The 22632-nt window shown below is 46.7% G+C and overlaps 1 protein-coding gene across 1 annotated transcript; it reads left to right on the forward strand.

The window, feature by feature from the left end:
- The first annotated feature begins 994 nt into the window (after positions 1-994).
- Positions 995-22356, forward strand: LOC140211273 (ras-related protein Rab-11A-like). Its single transcript, XM_072280977.1, has 5 exons — positions 995-1308; positions 16421-16616; positions 19217-19410; positions 20098-20178; positions 20487-22356. The coding sequence occupies exons 1-5, from the start codon at positions 1269-1271 to the stop codon at positions 20618-20620; spliced, it is 645 nt and encodes a 214-aa protein (XP_072137078.1). The 5' UTR covers positions 995-1268; the 3' UTR covers positions 20621-22356.
- The last annotated feature ends 276 nt before the right edge of the window (positions 22357-22632 follow it).

Below are 22632 nucleotides of genomic sequence, written 5' to 3' on the forward strand. Positions count from 1 at the left end.
GGTTCAGGCGCAACCCGTCACTTTTGAACAGGTTATGCCTCCCCCAGAAGAGATCCCAATGATCGAAGTATCTGAAGCCCTGCCCCCTGCAGCAGCTTCACAGCCACGCATTAATCATTAATCTGATATGATGGCATGAACATTGACTTCTCTAACTTCCACTAATGCCCCACCTCCCCTTCGTACCCCATCCGTTATTTATTTATATACACACACACTCTTTCTCTCTCTCCTTTTTCTCCCTGACTATACCCCTTGCCCATCCTCTAGGTCCTCCCCCCCCCCCCCCCCACCTCGCCTTGTCTTTCTCCCTAGGCCTCCTGTCCCATGATCCTCTCATATCCCTTTTGCCAATCACCTGTCCAACTCTTGGCTCCATCCCTCCCCCTCCTGTCTTCTCCTATCATTTCTGATCTCCCCCTCCCCCTCTCAAATCTCTTACTAACTCTTCCTCCAGTTAGTCCTGACGAAGGGTCTCGGCCTGAAACGTCGACTGTACCTCTTCCTAGAGATGCTGCCTGGCCTGCTGCGTTCACTAGCAACTTTGATGTGTGTTGGAGGACTCGTACCCATTTCCACTGATCCCATCTCCCAGCACTTGGCCCGTCTTCTATCCTGCCTGGACGAGTCAAGTACCGTCCAGGTACTTCAATGTTGTGAGGGCGTTTCCCTCCATCACCCCCTCAGGCAGTGTGCCCCAGGTTCCTTCCCCAATCATCCTCCTCAAATCCCTTCTCCATCTTCCCCCGTCACCCGAGTGAATTGTCCTTTTCAATGTTCTCAACACAGTATGCCCTCCGTACTGATGGTGCATGGAGTTAGTACAAGGGAGCAGTGCAGGTGAAAACAGAATCACTGAGGCAGAGAGGGTTGCGGACCGTGTGCTCGGGGATAGAATCGATGTCTCCAGTGGGCCGAAGAGCTGGGTCTCCGAGCCGAGGGCGGAGTGAAGTGACTGCTGGGCGGGTCCGAGAAGAGCCGAGCGGGGGCCGGGCCAAACCTGGGTTAGGTAGGAGCGGATGCGTGGGAAGTGGAACTGGAGCCGGGCTGACGGGGCGGACTCAGATGACCGGGGTGCGCGGACGCGGGACCTGGGCCCTGGGCGGAGTCAGGTGACTGAGGGCGGTCCCGCTCCACCTGCGTCGGGGACAGGTCGGACTGGAGTTGGAGCCTGAACCAGGAAGTGGCTGTGGGCCGGGCCGGGACAGAACAGGGTGAGACCGTCCCGGGGAGGGGAAAACGCTGTCCCGGCACCGAGTGGCTACAGGATGAGTTCGACCGAGGACGATTACAACTTTGTGTTTAAAGGTAAGAGATGGAAAACGGAAGCAGGAAGTCATGGTGGAGGGAGCTGAGCTCTTGATGTTACCTTACCTGGTAACCCCAGGACAACTGAACACGTAACCCACTTCCCTGGCTCCGGTTTAACTACTAACCCCACCCCAGGGCTCCCTTTACCCGGTAGCCCCAGGATCACTTAATTAGTAACCCTACCCCGGGGCTTACCTCCTGTGGTAGCTCTACGATGAATTTACCTGGCTCACCTTAAATAGTAACGCCCAGCCCGCCCAGGGCTCACCTTAATCAAACACTACAAACCTGATCTAACACAGACGATTAATCCATTCACGTTTGGAATTCACTTTAACCTGAACCCAGAGTACTAACCATAACCAATATCCTTTAACTAGCACCTTAATCAATAACTCCGCAGGAATTAACCAATAACTGCAGACACTAAGCTTAACAGCACACTTCAACAACATACCCTCACCACCAACCTGAATCACATCCACCTCACTTCTAATTATGTCTTTAACCAATAACTTGAATCACTAACCGTAATCCAGCCCATAACGAGCTCTCTGAACAGGGACCACTCTACTCTCCCTGAGAGTCTGTCATAGTCACAGTCATACTTTATTGATCCCGGGGGAAATTGGTTTTCGTTACAGTTGCACCATAAATAATTAGTAATAAAACCATAAATAGTTAAATAGTAATATGTAAATTATGCCAGGAAATAAGTCCAGGAGCAGCCTATTGGCTCAGGGTGTCTGAGACCCTCCAAGGGAGGAGTTGTAAAGTTTGATAGCCACAGGCAGGAATGACTTCCTATGACGCTCTGTGTTGCATCTCGGTGGAATGAGTCTCTGGCTGAATGTACTCCTGTGCCCACCCAGTCCATTATGTAGTGGATGGGAGACATTTACCAAGATGGCATGCAACTTGGACAGCATCCTCTTTTCAGACACCACTGTCAGAGAGTCCAGTTCCATCCCCACAACATCACTGGCCTTACGAATGGATTTGTTGATTCTGTTGGTGTCTGCTACCCTCAGCCTGCTGCCCCAGCACACAACAGCAAACATGATCGCACTGGCCACCACAGACTCGTAGAACATCCTCAGCATCGGCAGATGTTAAAGGACCTCAGTCTCCTCAGGAAATAGAGACGGCTCTGACCCCAAGTTCGGACCAGTAAAAGGTTTATGGGAGACCTGAGGGGCACTTTTTGGTACTGAGGGTGGTGGGTGTGTGGAATGGGTCTCGAGGTGGGTACAGTCTGGGGGTACGGGCAAATGGGTCTAGCTCAGGTAGACATCTCAATTGCTGTGGGTGGATCATAGAGCACTACAACACAAAAACAGGCCCTTTGGCCCATCCGGTCTGTCCCAGCCTGTTTTTCTGCCTAGCCTCATCTACCTGCACCCAGACCGTAGCCCTCCATACCCCTCTTGTTTATGTACCTCTCCAAGCTTCCCTTGAATGTTGCAGTTCCACTGGCGGTTTATTCCGCATTCACAGCAGCCTCTGAGTGAAGGAGTTCTTCCTCAGCTTCCCCTTAGATAGTTCACCTTTCACCCTAAACCTATGACCTCTAGTTCTAGTCTCACCTAACCTCAGGGGTAAGCACCTGCTTGCATTTACACCACCTATACCCCTCATCATTTTGTATACCTCCATCAAATCTCCTCTCACTCCCCTACACTCCAGAGAATAGTCTTAACCTACTCAGACTTTAAATATTTAAAGATAAAAATGGAAGATGATTTGATTTGTCACATGTACTACATTGAAACGTGCAGTGAAATCCATCGTTTGCATCAACGACCAATACGGTGTGAGGGTGTGCAGGGGGCAGCTCGCAGTCACTACACTTCCAGCACCAATATTATCATGGCCACGGCTTACTAACCTTAACCCATGCACCTCTTTTTGCAATGTGGGAGGACCCAGAGGAAATCCACAGAGAAAGTACACAGATTAGCAGGAATGGAGCTCCACTTGCTGGCACTGTAAAGCATTACCCTACTGTGCCCTACCCATGGTAACCTTTGCCTGTAACTCAGGTCCCAGTAATATCCCTGTAAATTTTCCCTGCATTCTTTCAACCTTATTAGTCATAGTCATACTTTATTGATCCTGGGGGAAATTGGTTATTGATGTCTTTCCTGTTAGTAGGTGACAAGAACTGTACACAATACCCCAAATTCCCCCCAGCCAACATCTTACACAACGTCAACATCACATCCCAACTCCTGTATTCAATGCCCTGATTTAGGAAGGTCACTGTGCTAAAAGCTCTCTTTGTGACCTTATGCCGAATGACCTTTCGCAATGGTCTATGACCCTCATGAACCGGTACTAATCCCAGATCTCCCGACTGCAGATCCAACCGCAACCCGTCAACCACTTCAGCCAGAATCCCGTCACAACTCACAGGGAGTGTTAGGAGTAAGGGTGAATGTCCCACTGGCCTGTCCACCTGCTCTGCCACATTCTAGGGTCTGTGGACTGGTACGCCGAGGCACCTCAGTTCCTCAGTACCTGTTGTTCGTTCATTGTGTAACCCCCCCCCCCCCCAAAGGTCATCAACTCACACTCACCAGGGTGAAACTCTGCACCCTGGGGCCAGCCTCGTTACTGCCAGGTCAGGGTCCGTAGGGGTGTTGAGCTCGCTCCTGAATCTGTTTCCCCACCCCCCATGTCGAACTCAAAACCTTTTTCCATGCCAGTGCTGGAGATGAAGCATGTGATTCAGGAGTCGGTGAAAGATCTTGCCCTTCCGGTGTGACCAGGGCCCCGGTGCTGGTGCAGGCTGCAGACCTTCATTCACATATCCCACCGGTGTTGTAGAATTACATAGCAGGGAAACAGGCCCTTCGGCCCAACTCTTCCATGCTGACCAAGGCAGCTTGCTGATCTAGTCCCATTGACCTTTGGCGTACATCCCTTTAAACTCGGGGTTCTCAACCTGGGATCCGTGGACCCCTGGGTTAATGATATTAGTCCATGGCATAAGACAGGTTGGGAACCCCTGTTCTAAACCTTTCTTGTCTTTTAAATGTTGTTACGTAACCACCTCTACCAGGAAATCTGGTAGGTTGTTCCACATACCCACCACTCTGTGAAAATTTGCCACTTGTGTCCCTTCTAAATCTTTCCCACCTCCTTCTTCTTCTTCATCTTCTTCTATTTCCAGCAGTTTAGACGCATCTAGGCGTATTACAGCCCTCCGCAGGATGTATAATTAATTATAGAACTTCAAGGTACTCAAATTCTCGAATACAACCTAGTCTCACATACACCCTAGTTGGGCATGGCAGGGAGAATTTTTCTTCCTTCTCTCCGTCTGCGTGAGATGTGGGACATTTGAGAGAGTTTGAACTTTTTACTGTGCTCATGGACTTCTTCATCAAGTTATGGTATTGTTGCACTGTTGTAACTATTTGTTATAATTATGTGGTTTTGTTAGTTTTTTTCACTCTTGGCCTGTCCTGTGTTTCTGTGATATCACACTGGAGGAAATATTGTATCATTTCTTAATGCATGCATTACTAAATGACAATAAAAGAGGACTGCGTGTCTTCATAATCTAAAAACTGAATAACGGACTCTTCAATCAGATGTTGATTCTCTTGATGGCTAAACAAAGATTGAATAGAAAACCAAAATAAATTTAAGCCAGACAGCCTCTTGAACAAGATGCTTCTTTCAGTTTTGTATCGATTACAGCTCAGCAAAACATGCTGGACTGTCTCTGGACTCCCACAGTCACATAATCCAGTAGGATGTTTTCCTATTATCTTTAAATAATAGTTTAACCCACAATGCCCCAACCTAAGTCTTGTTAATTTCACCATATCGCTACAATTTAGAAGGTAGCAGTCTGAGACCTTTTTAACTAGTGGTTGACTAGAAAAATAATGCCTGCCCCTTAATTCATTTTTCCAATCCTCCTGCCACTTCTTCGCTATACCTTTTTTAATCCTACTTCTCAATTCTGCTCTGCCTAGGGGAACTCTAATTTCTACTTGCCTGCTCTGTAAGGAAGACTTTGCAATGCCATCCACAATTTCATTTCCCTCCACCCCAGCATGCCCAGGTATCCAGGAAAATCTAACTGCACAACCCATCTTCCCTACTCTAAACAACACTAAGAGAATCTCAATAACTATGTCAGGACGAGCTTTTGATTTACTCCCTTTTATAGACTCTAAGGCAGCAGCAGAATCCGAACAGATGATAACCCTACGTGGTCGAGAGTCTTCTATCCACCATAAGGCCCAGAGGATTGCTAATAATTCTGTTGCAAAGACAGAAATACCATCTGAAACCCGGTGACCAATCTTAACTCCAAGTTGAGACACGTACATCCTAAATCCTGCCCTACTGCTCTCTGGGTCCACTAAGCCATCAGTAAAAATCTTCAGATAAGATCCCCATTTATTATTTAAATATTCATTTGTGATCAACGCTGATGAAATTGCACTGCTTCCTTGAAGCTGAAAAAGGAGGAATAAGTCTACTTCTGGTTCTGGAAAGAGCCAAAAAGGGACGGGTGGCAAGCAAATTTGGTCAACTATGTCTTCCTCAGTCAGTTCAATTTCACAGCCCAGTTATTAACCAAATCTAAAAATGGGTATCTTTTAATTTTACTTTGGCACTTCAACTTCCCCTGCAAAAGACACTTGGATGGACAGCTGTGATTGAATCCATTTAGTTTTGCCCAATACTGCAGGCCCAACTGAATTCGTCTAAAATACAGAGGCACTTCTCCCACCTCCACACATCATGCCGGGACTGATGTTGTTCTAAAAGCTCCACAACAGAGTCTAAGTGCTTTGGACTGCACAGTGTCTAGTTTTCTAAGCACTGCTGTAGCAGTGGAACCATAAGCAATACAACCATAATCAATAACTGATCTAATCATAGCTAGATATATTAAGTACATAGTTTCCCGCCCTGCTCCCCAGTTGCATCCAGCAATACTTCTCATAACATTTAAAACTTTCTCACACTTTCCAATTGTTTTATCTATATAAACCCTCCAAGTAAGTCTTTCATCAAACCAGACACCTAAAAACTTGAATACCTTGACTCTTTCTAGTGGAGAATCATAGAGACACAATTCACAATCAGGAATCTTTCTTCTAAAGCCAAAAATCATATATTTGGACTTAGAAGCAGAAATCCTGAAACCCCATTTATTAGCCCAGTTTTCAACTGATCTTAAAGCCTGTTGTACCTGCCTCAATATATATTTGATGTTTCTTCCTCTTTTCCAGATTGAACCATCATCTGCAAATAATGATTTGCCAAATCCTGTCCCTACCTGATCAAAGATATCATTTATCATGATACTAAAAAGAGCTGGACTAATGACACCTCCTTGAGGGGTACCATTACCTATTTTAACTGACTTGGAGCTTGTTCCACCTATTCTTACTTGAATTGTCCTTTCCTTAAGGAAACCTTTGATCCATTTAAACATTCTACCTCTAATTCCTGCATCATAGAGTTTAATTAATAAGCCATCCTTCAATAGTGAGTCATATGCTCTTTCAATATCTAGAAATACACTTAACATTACTTCTCCATATTGAAATGCTTTTTTAATATCATGATCTTAAAGGGCAACAGATTCCATTGTTGATCTTCCAGTTCTAAAACCATTTTGATAGGCAGCAAAATGTCCCTTATTTTCCAAAAAATAAACAAGTCTGTTGGTGACCATTTGTTCCATAATTTTACAAAGCATTGACGTTAAAGCTATAGGCCAATACGAACTAGGACTAGACACGTCCTTACCTGGCTTTAAAACTGGAACTACCACCGCATGCTTCCATTCTACTGGTAATTTTCCTTCTTTCCACACTGAATTAAACAATGCTAGAATTTTTATTAATACAGAGTCATCTAAATGCTTAAGCAATTCATAACACAGTCCATCCCTACCAGGAGAAGTGTTTGAACCTGATTGGACAGCTTCCTGCAACTCCTGAAGGGAGAAAAACAAATTTATGGAGCTATTATCATCCAAACTCCTGTCCAATTTCCAACTTTCCTTTAACATAATTTCCTTTTCTCAAATCACCCAACTCTCCAGAACTGTGTAACACTTGGAACACCTCTACAAACATTCCCTGTTGATTACAGCTTCAATATCTCCTTCCAGCAAAGCTGGGATAGATGGTTTCCTATATATCCCTGACATTCTGTGAATGATCGTCCATAGCTGCTTTATAGGTGTCTCAGGGCCCAGGGTTCCACAAAATCTTCTCCAACTATCCCTCTTTGCATTTTTAATTACTCTCCTTGCTACTGCTCTTTCCTTTTTATGCTCCATAACATTATCTAACACTGGGTACTTCCTTAACTTTCTGTAAGCTCTATTTCTGTTTCTCACTGCTATATCACAATTTTTATTCCACCACGGAACTAATGCTCGAGCCTTAAGTACATTCCGTAGCAGAATAGTCAACTGAGCAACCTTATGAAGTATAGAACAGAGGGATTCATTCCAATCATCTATGGAGCCCTCGCTGTTAATCTCTTCTATTATATCCACAGCTTTCTCCTGGTACTCATCCAAATGGGACAAAGAACAGTTATACCTAGCAGACCTCTTCTCAACTTCTACTATCAAATTTCTACCAAATCTACATAATATGGGATAGTGATCACTTCCTAGTGTGCATCTGTCCATAACATCCCATTCCCCAACCCTAGCTAAGTTTGAGGAAGTGATAGATAAGTCTAAGTATTCTTTACGATATTAAATCTTGTAGGCCTTCCGTCATTTAGCAGTACCATGGTGTATTTATCTAGAAACTCCTCTATTACTGCTCCATTACTATCTTTACCTTCACTACCCCATATAGGATTATGGGCATTGAAATCTCCAACCCAGATTACTGGGGATCTTGCCTTATTCGTAATTTCATCCAAATCTGATAACATCATATTACCTGGATTATAAAAGTTAGTCAAAGTTATTTGACCACGAGAGCTCCAAACCTCCACAGCCACAATTTCAAGGTTGGATTTAAAATCAAGTCTTCTAAACTGGAGTCCTGTTTTTATGAAAGTTGCACACCCTCCACCGGATTTACCTGTTCTGTCAGCTCTCAAACTATCATATCCAGGGATCACAAAATCTATGTCTCTTGTATACAGATCAAATCAGGCTTGTCTTTAAAAGTTCCAACAAATCTTTTTAATTCTTGACCATTTGCAGATAAACTTCTTGCATTCCATTGTAATATTAAAAACATCCAAATACTAATTATTGGCCTCTTCATCCACATAAAGCTCCTCCATACTCTCTGATCCCGACAACTGGGAAGTATTCAGTGATTGTCATATACTCATATAATTTTTCCGGTGAAATCTGTTTTATGTCAAGGAATCTCTCTGCAGCTCCAACAACTACTTTTATCATATCTGACCTCTTGGCTGTAGTTTTAGCCCCGACCAGTACATCAACAACAAACGCCAAGAAAGACTCGATAGTCATCAACAACATGCCTGAAGGAACCATAGTTGGAGAACTCGGAATGAACTGACTCCCCATCGTTCCAATCTTTTCTTTACTTATCCTTTGCTCTCTATCAACTTTCTTTACTGCTTCAGCATATGATATTTTTTTGTTGAATCTGCTTTGCCTTACTAAAATACTCACATCCTCTGAACGCCGCTATATGGTCCCCTCCACAGTTACTGTACTTAGGCTCCGCTGCCTTATGGGCTTTAATATCATGATCCTTTCCACATTTCATACATCTCCTTTCACCTCGACATGAACCAGCAACATGTCCAAATCTCTGGCAATTATAACAGCGTAAGGGAGGTCTAATGTATTCTCTAACTTGATAAGACATGCACCCAAGATAGACTCTAGTTGGAAGAACATCACCTGCAAAAACCAGAAGAACAGGAGAATCCCAATTACCACCTTCTCTCGATTTTAATCGTTTGGCTTCAATCACTCGACCACCTTTAATATTGTCCAAAATTTCCTTTTCAGTCATGCCAAACCAAATACCATACACTACCCCCTTAACTCCCTTCCTTTCTTTTGGAGTAATACACTCCACTTTCACAACCAATTTTCCCACCAGTTTTGCACTGTTATATTGGTCAATATCTTTGCAACAAATATTTAGCAATCCATTAGACAAAATCTTGGCCTGGAATCCTTTACCTATTTGGTTCTCTAACGCTGCTGCCACTTTCAAAGGATTAAGGGCTCTAAATCCTCCTTCTCCTTCCTTCTGACCTTTAATTTTATACAGAACTATAAATTCCTCCAATTCACCCATTTTCCTCAATTTGTTGTCCCCCATTACTTCAGATCTTTCACTTGATGCACCCCATTTTTGGCTACCCTTACTTCTGGAGTATTCCACAGTCTCCCGCCCCCTCCCTTCAATCTCAACCTCCACTCTCCCTTTTGCGGCCATAGGCTACAAACTAACCCTTTCCAAACTACTAGGCTCCTCCACACCAAAATCCCCACCCACTCAATCAGCAGCCCCAACTTCCTGTCTGGCCCAACCCCAACTCAGCCAGCAGTTTCTGGAATTGGCAAGTCTCCCCTTCACCTTACAGCAGTGCCCTAGATTTATACTTCCCTGTGGAAAATGCTTGACCATCCACCTTGTATGTGCCCTCGTGGTCTTGTAAACCTCTATAAGGACATATAAGAGACCATGAGACAGGCACATGGATGATTTAAAAAAAAACTGGGTGGCTGTGTAGGAAGGAAGGATTAGATTGATCTTGGAGCAGGATATATGGTTAGTATAATATTGTAGGGCTGAAGGGCCCGTACTGTGCTGTAGAGCTGTATGTGCCCCATGGTAGTGTAGTGGTTAACGTGATGCCATTACAGCTCAGGGCGTAGGACTTTGGAGTTTAATACCATCGTCACCTGCACGTCCTCCCGTAGAATGCATGGGTTTTCTGTGGTCATCTGGTTTGCCCCACGGCCCAAAGGCGTACTGGTCATTTTAGGCTGTCACATGATTAGGTTAGGGTTAAATAAATTGGTGTTGTGGTTGCGGGGAGGGATGCAGAATGGTGTGGCTCAAAGCTGTGTCTCTAATTTAGAAATAAATCTTCTAAGGTTTCTTTAATTCTATTATGGTTATTATTCTAATATGGATTTATTGAGTATGCCCGCAAGAAAATGAATCACAGCAAATAATAAATTTAGATAATAAATTTTCTTCAAACTTCCGATGCCGAGGATGTTCTACGATTCTGTGGTGGCCAGTGCGATCATGTTTGCTGTTGTGTGCTGGGGCAGCAGGCTGAGGGTAGCAGACACCAACAGAATCAACAAACTCATTCGTAAGGCCAGTGATGTTGTGGGGATGGAACTGGACTCTCTCACGGTGGTGTCTGAAAAGAGGATGCTGTCTAAGTTGCATGCCATCTTGGACAATGTCTCCCATCCACTACATAATGTACTGGTTGGGCACAGGAGTACATTCAGCCAGAGACTCATTCCACCGAGATGCAACACAGAGCATCATAGGAAATCATTCCTGCCTGTGGCCATCAAACTTTACAACTCCCCCCTTGGAGGGTCAGACACCCTGAGCCAATAAGCTGGTCCTGGACTTATTTCCTGGCATAATTTACATATTACTATTTAACTATTTATGGTTTTATTACTATTTATTATTTATGGTGCAACTGTAACGAAAACCAATTTCCCCTGGGATCAATAAAGTGTGACTTTGACTATGACTAAGATTGGGCCCAAATCTCTCTGAACCTTTCTTATCCATGTACCTGTCCAAGTCTATTTTAAATATTGTTAATGTACCTGTGTCTCAGCCTCCTCTGCTTTTGGGCTAATGGTCCCAGCCTATCTATTCTCTCCTTATGACTCAAGCCCTGCAGTCCCAGTAATATCCTTGTGATTTTTTCCTACACCTTCATGTTTATCATCCTTCCTATAACTGGGTGACCAGAACTAAACACGATATACGGGAGTGGTCTGATCTTGATCAGCTGAGTAAGTGGGCGCAGGATTGGCAAATGGCTCTCAGGTCAGATGAGAGAGTGGTAGGAAGACAAATCAGGGTGGGACTTTTCTCTGTACTCTTTCCAGTTTGATGACACCTCTACAACAGACAACCAAAACCAAACACAATACCCCTGGTGTGTCCACACCCATGCCTTGTACAATTGCAACATAATGTTCTATGAAAGCTAGTTTTCCATACGCCTTCTTCACCACCCTGCTTACCTGTGACACACTTTCAGGGAGCTATGTACTTGTCCCTCAGTTCTACAACATTGCTCAGGGCTCTGCTCTCAGGTCAGATGAGAGAGTGGTAGGAAGACAAATCAGGGTGGGACTTCCACTGTGAATAGCAGAGCCCTGAGCAATGTTGTAGAACTGAGGGACAAGTACATAGCTCCCTGAAAGTGTGTCACAGGTAAGCAGGGTGGTGAAGAAGGCGTATGGAAAACTAGCTTTCATAGAACATTATGTTGCAATTGTACAAGGCATGGGTGTGGACACACCAGGGGTATTGTGTTTGGTTTTGGTTGTCTGTTGTAGAGGTGTCATCAAACTGGAAAGAGTACAGAGAAGAGTTGCAAGCCTGATACCTGAGCTCAAGGCCGAAGCTATTGGGAGAGGTCGTGTAGGCTGGGACTTCATTCCTGAAGTGTAGGAGACTGAGAGGGTGTGAAATTATGAGATGGTGAATGCTCAGTCTTTTCCCAAGGCTGGGTGGTTAAAAACTAGAAGGCACAGGCTTAAAGTGAGATTTAAAAGGAACTTGGAGGGCAACACCCCCATCTAGATGGTGGTCAGTATGTGGAACGAGCTGCCAGACGCAGGTACATTAACAACGTTTAAAATAGACTTGGACAAGTACATGGATAGGCAAGGTACAGAGGAATATGGGTCCAATCTTAAAGTTTGAAGTAAGTTTATTATCTAAGTACATATATGTTACCGTATGCAATGCTGTGATTAATTTTCTTGTGGGCATACTCAATAAATCCATGATAGAATAATAATCATAATAGGATCAATGAAAGACCACACCAGACAGGCAGACAAACAACAAGTGTGCAAAAGACAACAATGGTGTCGATGCAAATCGTCATCGTCATCGTGGCTATCCCTCGAGGTCGAGGATGATGGTCTTCGTTCTGAAGGAGTGGCCCACAGAGCGAAGACGCCTGTGCGTGTATTTGTTTAACATGTACTTGATGTTGCACTCCAAGGAACGCACGATACTTCACAAATCAACCAACTGATTCCAATGGCATGGAAACCACGACGATTGGAGCTGATGGATTTGTTGCAGCTTCATCCGCCTTCACAGCCGTTGAGTTCTCAGTAACTTCGTCCGTCTGTTCCACCGTTGAGGTCTTGGTTGGATTGTTCTGTGTCAGGGACCTCACCCTCGACCTTACCACCATGGGTGACCCTACCAGGAGCATAGCTCCAGACAGCATTGCTCTCAGGATCACAGGACCACACAAGCTTCTCGACCGCGATAAGGTGACAATCCACGGAGAAGTCGATGCAAATACAAAAGAGAAAAATCATAAACAATAAGTATGGAGAACATGAAATGAAGAGTCCTTGGAAGTGAGTCCATAGGTTGTGGGGACAGTTCAGTGTTGGGGTGAGTGAAGTTATCCCTCCCTAGTTCAAGAACATGATGGTTGAGGGGTAGTAACTGTTCCTGAACCTGGTGGTGTGGGTCCTGAGGCTCCTGTACCCCTTTCCTGATGGTTGAGGGGTAGTAACTGTTCCTGAACCTGGTGGTGTAGGTCCTGAGGATCCTGGACCATCTTCCTGGATGATGGGAATCCTTGATAATGGATGCTAGTTTCCTGCAACAACGCTCCATGTAGACGTACTCAATGGTGGGGACCCCTTTACCCGTGATGGACTGGGCCATAACCACTACTTTTAGAAGCGTCTCAGCAAATACCTGTAGTAGTAATTCAGATGGGAGTTTTGGTCAGTAGGGATGAGTTCAGCAGAAAGGGCCTACTTCAATGCTATATTACTCTAACCCTCTGTCGTTTCAACATGATGTCCCAGCTCTCGTTCTCACAAGCAGGCCAGACACCATGTTCACCACAGTGCATACCTGTGTCAGACAACAGCACCGGGTGTAGACTCTGGTCTGCAATTTGCAGGAAGTTTCTGACATCCTACCCATAAAACCACTCCATTCAATATCAGCCAGTAAAGGCTGATTTATACTTGTGCGTCAAATCAATGCCGTAGGTATGGCGTGGCCGCGTACCCTACGCCATAGCCTGACACACACCTCCCCAAAAATGTAACTACACATCACAGCAACGCAGACTGCAACAACTGTGATTGGTCCGCTTGCTAGCATTGCATTTCCTCCTACGCTGCAATAGCTTCCCATTGGGCGACTGAAGGGCAGGGAAGGAACTCTGGCTGCAATGCTTTCCATAAAGCTTTACAGACCTCCGAAATTATGGAGGACCCTGTGCTTGACGCCAGTTTGTAGCTGGCTGCTACAGCCTGTTGACTTCCACCTGAAGCTAAAACTCGAATGGTGATTGCCAGTCTCTGAGTATACTGTGCGTACACTGATGCGAAATAAATGGTTGGAGATGGTGAACCAAATCATCAAATCTACCTGCCGACATCCGAGAATATTTGAAATGCGTTTCTTCGTCCATGTCTCTCAGTGGCCGGAGAAGCACAGAAAATTCACCCTCCTTCAGTTTCAGTCGCCGTTGCTTGAAGTTTGAGTTTCTTCGTGTTGAGCCTCCTAGTGTTGGACAGAGCTCCAAGAGCTGGACAGTTGAAAGAATGTCTCTCTCTCTCTCCTTTTTCTTCCTCTGTCCCTCTGACTATACCCCTTGCCCATCCTCTGGGTTCCCTCCCCCTCCCCCTTTTCCTTCTCCCTGGGCCTCCTGTCTCATGATCCTCACATATCCCTTTTGCCAATCACCTGTCCAGCTCTTGGCTCCATCCCTCCCCCTCCTGTCTTCTCCTATCATTTTGGATCTCCCCCTCCCCCTCTCACTTTCAAATCTCTTACTAACTCTTCCTTCAGTTAGTCCTGACGAAGGGTCTCGGCCTGAAACGTCGACTGTACGTCTTCCTAGAGATGCTGCCTGGCCTGCTGCGTTCACCAGCAACTTTGATGTGTGTTGCTTGAATTTCCAACGTCTGCAGAATTCCTCGTGTTTGCATTTTTAAGATCAATAGACATTCGGGCTGCTCAAAAAGAGCAGAACTTAATAACTCAGGTAAGAGACTCTACTGAAATTTAGAAAGGGATCTAAGGAAGGTCCTGCCTTATCTCCACCCTTCTGTCAAAACCAAAAAGGTGTGTAAAGTCAGGAGACATCCTCTTGTGGGTCTGTGTGAGCTTTTAATCCTCATCTGACCCCAAAGAGCAGCTGCTCAGACATGTTGCAGCTATTCTCCAACCAGAGTACACAGACTCAACCTTAACCATTATTTACAGGAATCTGAGAATCCCCTTAAAACTTTATCAAGAGAACCATTCAGTAGTCATACAACAGCAGGGTAAAAGCTGTGCTTGAGCCTGGCAGTACGTGCTTTAAAGCTTTTATTTCTGTTGCCCAACGGGAGGGGTGGGAAGAGAGAATGCCCAGGCTGAGTGGGGTCTCTGATTATGCTCAGAACCAGAATTAGGTTTATATTTACTAAATCCCATCACCCCAGTTGGGGCACAGGCCACCGAGAGCAGCTCGCCACAGTCCTCTGTCGTGGGCCAGTCTCGGTAGTGGTCCTGGATGACAGAAGGCTGACCGTCCCTGTGTCTTTCACGGACTTGCGGCTTTCACCACACAACTTCATGTGTCTTCCAGGTGAAGATCCTTCCTGTCCCAGCGATGAGGTCTTTGGAGCTTCTGTCGGTGTTTCTGGGTTTTTATGGGATGAGGTTGCTATCCTCATGCCCAGCCCTCCTCCCCTCTCAGCCAGGCTTGGGACCATGCTTGGCAGATTTAATTAGGTTAATTACTTAATTAACTAGATTACTAAAATATTTTGTGGTTTATTCTTTTCTGGCAGCAGTACATGAAAAATTGCTACACATTACAATAAATAGTGCAAAAGCAGAGTAGCAAAGTAGTGTTCCTGGCTTCATGAACTTTTCAGATATCTGACAGCAAGAAGCTGTTTTCAAAACATTGAGTGTGTCTCCTCAGGCCCTTGTACCTCCTCTCCGATGGTAATAACGTCAAGAAGGTGTGCCCTGGATGGTGAGGTTCCTTAGTGATGGACTCTCTGACGGTGGTGTCTGAAAAGAGGTTGCTGTCCAAGTTGCATGCCATCTTGGACAATGTCTCCCATCCACTACATAATGGATTGGTTGGGCACAGGAGTACATTCAGCCAGAGACTCATTCCTCCAAGATGCAGCACAGAGCGTCATAGGAAGTCATTCCTGCCCGTGGCCATCAAACTTTACAACTCCTCCCTTGGAGGGTCAGACACCCTGAGCCAATAGGCTGGTCCTGGACTTATTTCCTGGCATAATTTACATATTACTATTTAACTATTTATGATTTTGTTACTATTTATTATTTATGGTGCAACTGTAACAAAAATCAATTTCCCGCGGGATCAATAAAGTATGACTATGACTGTGCTGCCTCTGGAGGTGCCACCTTTTGAAGATGTCCTCATTAGCGGGGAGGGCTGTGCCTGTGATGCATCTACAGTCCTCTGCAGCCTGTCGTAAATGCAGCTTTACTGAGGTTGCAAGGATCATATACGGAAAGGCAGGCAAGAGAAAATCCGCAGATCCTGGTTTCAAGCCACAGACACACAATGCTGCAGGCCAGGCAGCATCTATGGAAAAGAGTAAGCAGTTGACCCTTCATCAGGACTACCCATTTTTTTTTGCCTCTCCAGTCTCTTATCAGCCAAGCAATCTCTGATCCACACTAATGTGTTAAACCATCTGCAAAATTGTGCTAACCTCTGTTGTGGCACCTTATCAGATGCCTTCGAAATAACTATGTATAGTCCATCTACCAGTTCCCCTTCACCGACCCAGGTGTCTCTCCCACTGAGGACTGATGCCGGCTGCCTCTGGTGACTCTCACCCCTGTGTTGTTATTTCCAGTGGTGCTGATCGGCGAATCTGGGGTGGGGAAGAGCAACCTACTGTCTCGCTTCACCCGCAACGAGTTCAACCACGACAGCAGGACCACCATCGGAGTGGAGTTCTCCACACGTACCGTTACTGTGGATGGAGTGGCCGTGAAGACGCAGATCTGGGACACGGCCGGGCTGGAGCGTTACCGCGCCATTACCTCCGCGTACGTATGCTGCTGTCAGTTCTGCACCGCGTAGCCACCAGAACGTCCCTCCACCACTCTTTCTTCTGGTCTCTCTCTCTCCCAACCTCTCACATCATTTCCTTTCATACAATTTCCCCACCCACTCACCTTCCTCCTCACCTGGTGGCTGCCAGCTTGTACTCCTTCCCCTCCCTCCACCTCCTTATTCAGACTTCCTACCCCTTCGTTTCCAGTCCCAATGAACAGTCTTGGCCTGAAACATTGACTGTTTATTCCCCTGGCGATAAATGCTGCCTGACCTGCTGAGTTACCCCAGCATTTTATGTCTGTTGCTCTAGAGCTCCGGCATATGCAGAACCTCTTATGCCATCATCACCCTGTTCCCTGCTTGCTGACCAGTTCCAAGACCCTGTCAGTATGTTAACCCCCTGTCCCACCTACTTTAAGCCTTCAGTCAGACCTCCGCACCCCTCCCACCCACTGGATCTGCTCACCATTCATGTGTCACACCCCTAGAGCACCCCAGGGGTGTAGTTATAGAACATAGAAAAGTACAGCACAGTACAGGCCCTTCAGCCCACAATGTTGTGCCGACCTTCAAACTCTGCCTCCCATATAAGCCCCTACCTTAAATTCCTCCATATACATGTCTAGTAGTTTCGTAAACTTCACTAGTGTATCTGCCTCCACCACTGACTCAGGCAGTGCATTCCACGCACCAACCACTCTCTGAGTGAAAAACCTTCCTCCAATATCCCCCTTGAACTTCCCACCCCTTACCTTAAAGCCATGTCCTCTTGTATTGAGCAGTGGTGCCCCAGGGAAGAGGCGCTGGCTGTCCACTCTATGTATTCCTCTTATTATCTTGTACACCTCTATCATGTCTCCACTCATCCTCTTTCTCTCCAAAGAGTAAAGCCCTGGCTCCCTTATACATGATCTCTATTTCATTAACCCCTGCAGACCTTCTCTGATCCTGGTAACATGGGCTGTTCCCACACCAACCACAAAGAGGTGCCTTCTCTCTTTAAGAAAGGAGGAAGGCAGCAGGGTGGAAACTATAGACCAGTTAGCCTGATCTCGGTGGTTGGGAAGATGTTGGAGTCAATTGTTAAGGATGAGGTTATGGTGACTTGGTGACACAGGACAAGATAGGACAAAGTCAGTTTGGTTTCCTTGAGGGAAAGTCTTGCCTGACGAACCTATTGGAATTCTTTAAGGAGATTACAAGTAGGATAGATAAGGGCGATACTGTGAATGTTGTATATTTGGACTTCCAGAGGCCTTTGACAAGGTGCCACACATGAGGCTGCTTACCAAGTTAAGAGCCCATGGTATTACAGGAAAGTTACTGGCATGGTTAGAGCATCGGCTGATTGGTAGGAGGCAGTTAGCAGGAATAAAAGGATCCTTGTCTGGTTGGCTGCCAGTGACTTAGATCCAGTAGGGGTTCCGTAGGGGTTGGTGTTGGGACCACTTCTTTTTATGCTGTATATCAATGATTTAGATGATAGAATAGGTGGCTTTGTTGCCAAATTTGCAGGTGATATGAAGATTGGAGGAGAGGCAGAAGGTGTTGAGAAAATGGGGAGACTGCAGAGTATTTTCTAAATGGGAGAAAATCCAGAAATCTGAGATGCAAAGGGACTTGGGAGTGCTTGTGCAGAACACCCTGAAGGTTAACTCGCAGGTAGAGTTGGTAAGGAGGAAGGCAAATGCAACGTTAGCATTCATTTCAAGAGGTCTAGAATACAACAGCAGGGATGTGATGCTGAGTCTTTATAAGGCACTGGTGAGGTTTCACATTGAGTATTGTGAACAGTTTTGGGCCCCTCATCTTAGAAAAGATGTGCTGGCATTGGAGAGGGTCCAGAGGAGGTTCACAAGGATGATTCCAGGAATAAAAGGGTTATCATACGAGGAACGTTTGATGACTCTGGGTCTGTACTCACTGGAATTTAGAAAGATGGGGGGATCTCATTGAAACCTTTTGAATGTTGAAAGGCCTAGACAGAGTAGATGTGGAAAGGATGTTTCCCATGGTGTGGGAGTCTCGGACAAGAGGGCACAGCCTCAGGATAGAGGGGCGTCCATTTAAAACAGATGCAGAGAAATTTCTTTAACCGGAGGGTGGTGAACTTGTGGAATTTGTTACCACAGGCAGCTGTGGAGGCCAGGTTGTTGGGTATATTTAAGTCACAGCTTGATAGGTTCTTGATTGGACATGGTGTCAAAGGTTATGGGGAGAAGGCTGGGAGTGGGGCTGAGGATGAGAAAAAAGGATCAGCCATGATTGAACGGCGGAGCAAACTCAGTGGGCCAAATGGCCTAATTCTGCTCCTATGTCTTGTGGTCCTTGGGATGTGGGATGGAATCGGAGCACCCAGAACCCACACTCTCACTCTCTTTTGCAGACACCACACACTGACAATGAATCACTTCACTTGCTCTCTGCCGCTCACGTATGTCGTATTGTCACATTCACCCCGATTCTCCGAATCACTTCACTCACAGACTCAACACCGGAGGCCAGGATCGAACCCAGGTCTCTGGTGCCGTGAGTCAGGGGCTTTACTGCTGCACCACCCTTGTTACCTGGTTGTCCTTGGGCGCTACAGGTATTACCGAGGGGCAGTAGGGGCCCTGCTGGTGTACGACATCTCCAAGCACCAGACGTACGAGAATGTGGAGCGGTGGCTGACCGAGCTCCTGGACAATGCTGACAACAACCTGGTGGTGATGCTGGTGGGGAACAAGAGTGACCTGTCTGAGATCCGCACCGTGCCCATCGATGAGGCCATGTCCTTCGCAGGTGAGGGGCCTAAAGTAATGAGAGGCACAGATCGAGCAGCCGGTTCCATCCTTTCTCTAGGCTAGAGATGTCTAATACCAGAGTACCTGCATTTAGCTGAGTGGGGGGGTGGGATTTTAAAGATGTGTTGTTTCCCGGGGCACATTACTATAAAACACATGCATTGAAGAAATAAGCAGTGCAGGAAGAAGGAATAATGAGGTAGTTTTCATGACCATTTTTGGATAGAACTTGGGTCTTTGAACAGCTGCTCTGCCCATCGGATGTGTTCCAGATGTTCCAGATGTGGTTACTGTCCAGCACCTGCAGTTTCAGAGAATGCCCTGGGATTAGGGCCGGGCTCGGGAATATCCATGGCTTTGGGTCAGGGGTCAGTGTAATGGTCAGGGTAGGAACATCCTTGGGTCAGGGGTCAGTGTAATGGTCAGGGAGGAACATCCTTGGGTCGGGGTCAGGGTAGGAACATCCTATAGGTTGGAGTCAGTGTTGGGGGTGGGGGGGAGTCAGGAACTCCCACAGGTCAAGTGGGGAAAGGCCACCAAACCCCACCAGTAGTGATCCAGAGGTGGGCGAGGAATTGGCCGTGATATCAGAGCACGGGCAGGCAGGGCTGAGTACGTGATCGGCTGCCGACCTCCCCATTGCCATCGAGGGCTTGGCTGATTGGCTGCCGCTTTGTGTTGGCAGAGAAACACCAGATGTTGTTCATGGAGACGTCTGCGCTGGACTCGACCAACGTGGAGCCGGCGTTCCAGTCTGTTATCACAGGTAGGGTTGCCTGGGTAACCGCCCCTCATACACTCAAACCTCCCCCACTCCCATTCCCCTCTCCCCATGCCTACTCCTTCCCCTTCACCCACCTGTAGCTGAAGGGCCGAGGGTCACAGTGGAATTGCCAATGAGTGTGAGGGAGGGCTTGTGACAAAGATCGGCTGAAGGCCCGTTGGTTATGCTGAATGGCCTCTCCTGGCTCAGGTCGTGAGCTTGTCAGGGTTTTGGGTGTGGGGAAGGGTTGGGGTGGCCAAGCCGTGGGATCTTGCTATGCCCTGACCTTCTGTTCCCTCCCACCCCCACAGAGATCTTCCGTCGCCGGGCTGAGGGACGAATGAGTCAGACACCGCGAACCACAGTCGCCCTCAGCCCCAACAGCGTCTCCAACGATGGGGCCGTGGTGACCCCAAGTAAGAAACCCTGCTGTCAGAACATCTGAGCTTCCCCCCGCACGGTCTGTCACTCCCAGGACTAGACCACACCCCTCCCTTCCCTACAATCCCACCAGCCCTCAACCCTTCCCTCCCCTCCCCTCCCTAAAACCCCGCTCCCTCACTCCACCCTTACCCCTCCCCTCTCCAACACCGCACACCATCAACCACGTCTCCATACCCCACCACGTGAACCCCACAGACCTGTCAGTACTCTCCTGGTTGCGATCTCCTCAGGAATATCAAGCATGTGATGTGTGGAGGGAGTTTCACTCTGTGTCTGACCCTGGGAGTGTGGGATGGGACGGTGTGGAGGGAGTTTCACTCTGTGTCTGACCCCGGGAGTGTGTGATGGGACAGTGTAGAAGGATTTTCACCCTGTGTCTGACCCTGGGAGTGTGTGATGGGACAGTGTAGAGGGAGCTTCACCCTGTGTCTGACCCTGGGAGTGTGTGATGGGATGGTGTGGAGGGAGTTTCACTCTGTGTCTGACCCCGGGAGTGTGTGATGGGATGGTGTGGAGGGAGTTTCACTCTGTGTCTGACCCCAGGAGTGTGTGATGGGATGGTGTGGAGGGAGTTTCACTCTGTGTCTGACCCCGGGAGGGTGTGATGGGATGGTGTGGAGGGAGTTTCACTCTGTGTCTGACCCCGGGAGTGTGTGATGCGACGGTGTGGAGGGAGTTTCACTCTGTGTCTGACCCCGGGAGTGTGTGATGGGATGGTGTGGAGGGACCAGCTCTGCTGAATATCCTGTACACGAGGTGCAGAGTGATGTACTGGCTGGTTTTCTAGTTTTCTATTAAGGTGATGGTCAGTTAAACATTAATATATGTATGTTAATATATGTCTGGTAATATTTTCTGTAGCAAATGGAATAAAAACAATTTCTTCTAATTACAAAATGTGTTTTTTTGTATCAAGGACTCTGAACACATCTGCCTTGAACTTGATCTGAGCAAGTGTCAGAGTCATACAACATGACCCTTCATCTCAACTGGTTTATGCTGGCCGATATTCCCATGTAAGCTGATCATTTGACCCATATCCCTCTGACCTTTTGCACTGCTCCCTATTACTATTGATGGTGAAGAGGCTGATGTAGTGAGGACCAACGAGTACCTGGGGGGTGCACTGGGATGACAGACTTGAGTGGAGCACCAACACAGAGGCTGTGTACAAGAAGGGTCAGGGTCACCTCGACTTCCTAAGGAGGCTGAGGTCCTTTGGAGTATACAGGACTCCCCTTCACATGTTGTACCAGCCTGTTGTTGGCAGTACAATCTCTGCTGTGGTGTGCTGGGGCAATGGCATTCAACATCAGCAGGCTCAATAAACATTGGAAAGGCTGGCTCAGTTATCGGAGTCAAACTGCACACACTGGAGGCTGTGGTAGAACAAAGGACCCGATGGACGCACCGGCAATTCTGGATGGTGTTTCGCACCCTCTGCATTCCACCTTGGCTGAACAGAGGAGCAGTTTTAGTAATAGACTAAGACAACAGCACTGCTCCAAAGAGTGCTAGATGAAGTCGTTCTTACCCTTGGCCACTAGGCTTTATAATGAGCCAACCTATACCCAGGGAAGTGAGGGACTCTTCCTGGTAGACTGTGGAAACTTATTTTTTTATTCTTTCTACTTCTAATATTTATATGAGTGTACTTGTAATGCTACTGAGACACTGTAATCTCCTTTGGGATCAATGTAGTATCTACCTATCTATGTGAGAAACTGACCCTTTAAGATCTTGGATCAATAAAACGGCCATCCTGACCTTTTGCTTTTAACCTCGATGTCATTCTCTTGGGTGTACCTGCAGCAGTGTGAAATGGAGCAACTAAAAGCTGTGTGTGCCTGACCCTGTTCAGTTCGCCTGTTGATGGAGGGTCAATGTCAGGTGTGTCTGGCTGTTGCCTGTGCTGAGTGTGTCTACCCCACTCTGAGCTCCTGAATTAGGGGGACTGTTCAGTTTATTCTCAAGTCCTGCAGCACAGGAGCAGGCCATTTGGCCCACCATATC

This window comes from Mobula birostris, chromosome 2, assembly GCF_030028105.1.
Source record: "Mobula birostris isolate sMobBir1 chromosome 2, sMobBir1.hap1, whole genome shotgun sequence".
NCBI lineage: Eukaryota > Metazoa > Chordata > Chondrichthyes > Myliobatiformes > Myliobatidae > Mobula > Mobula birostris.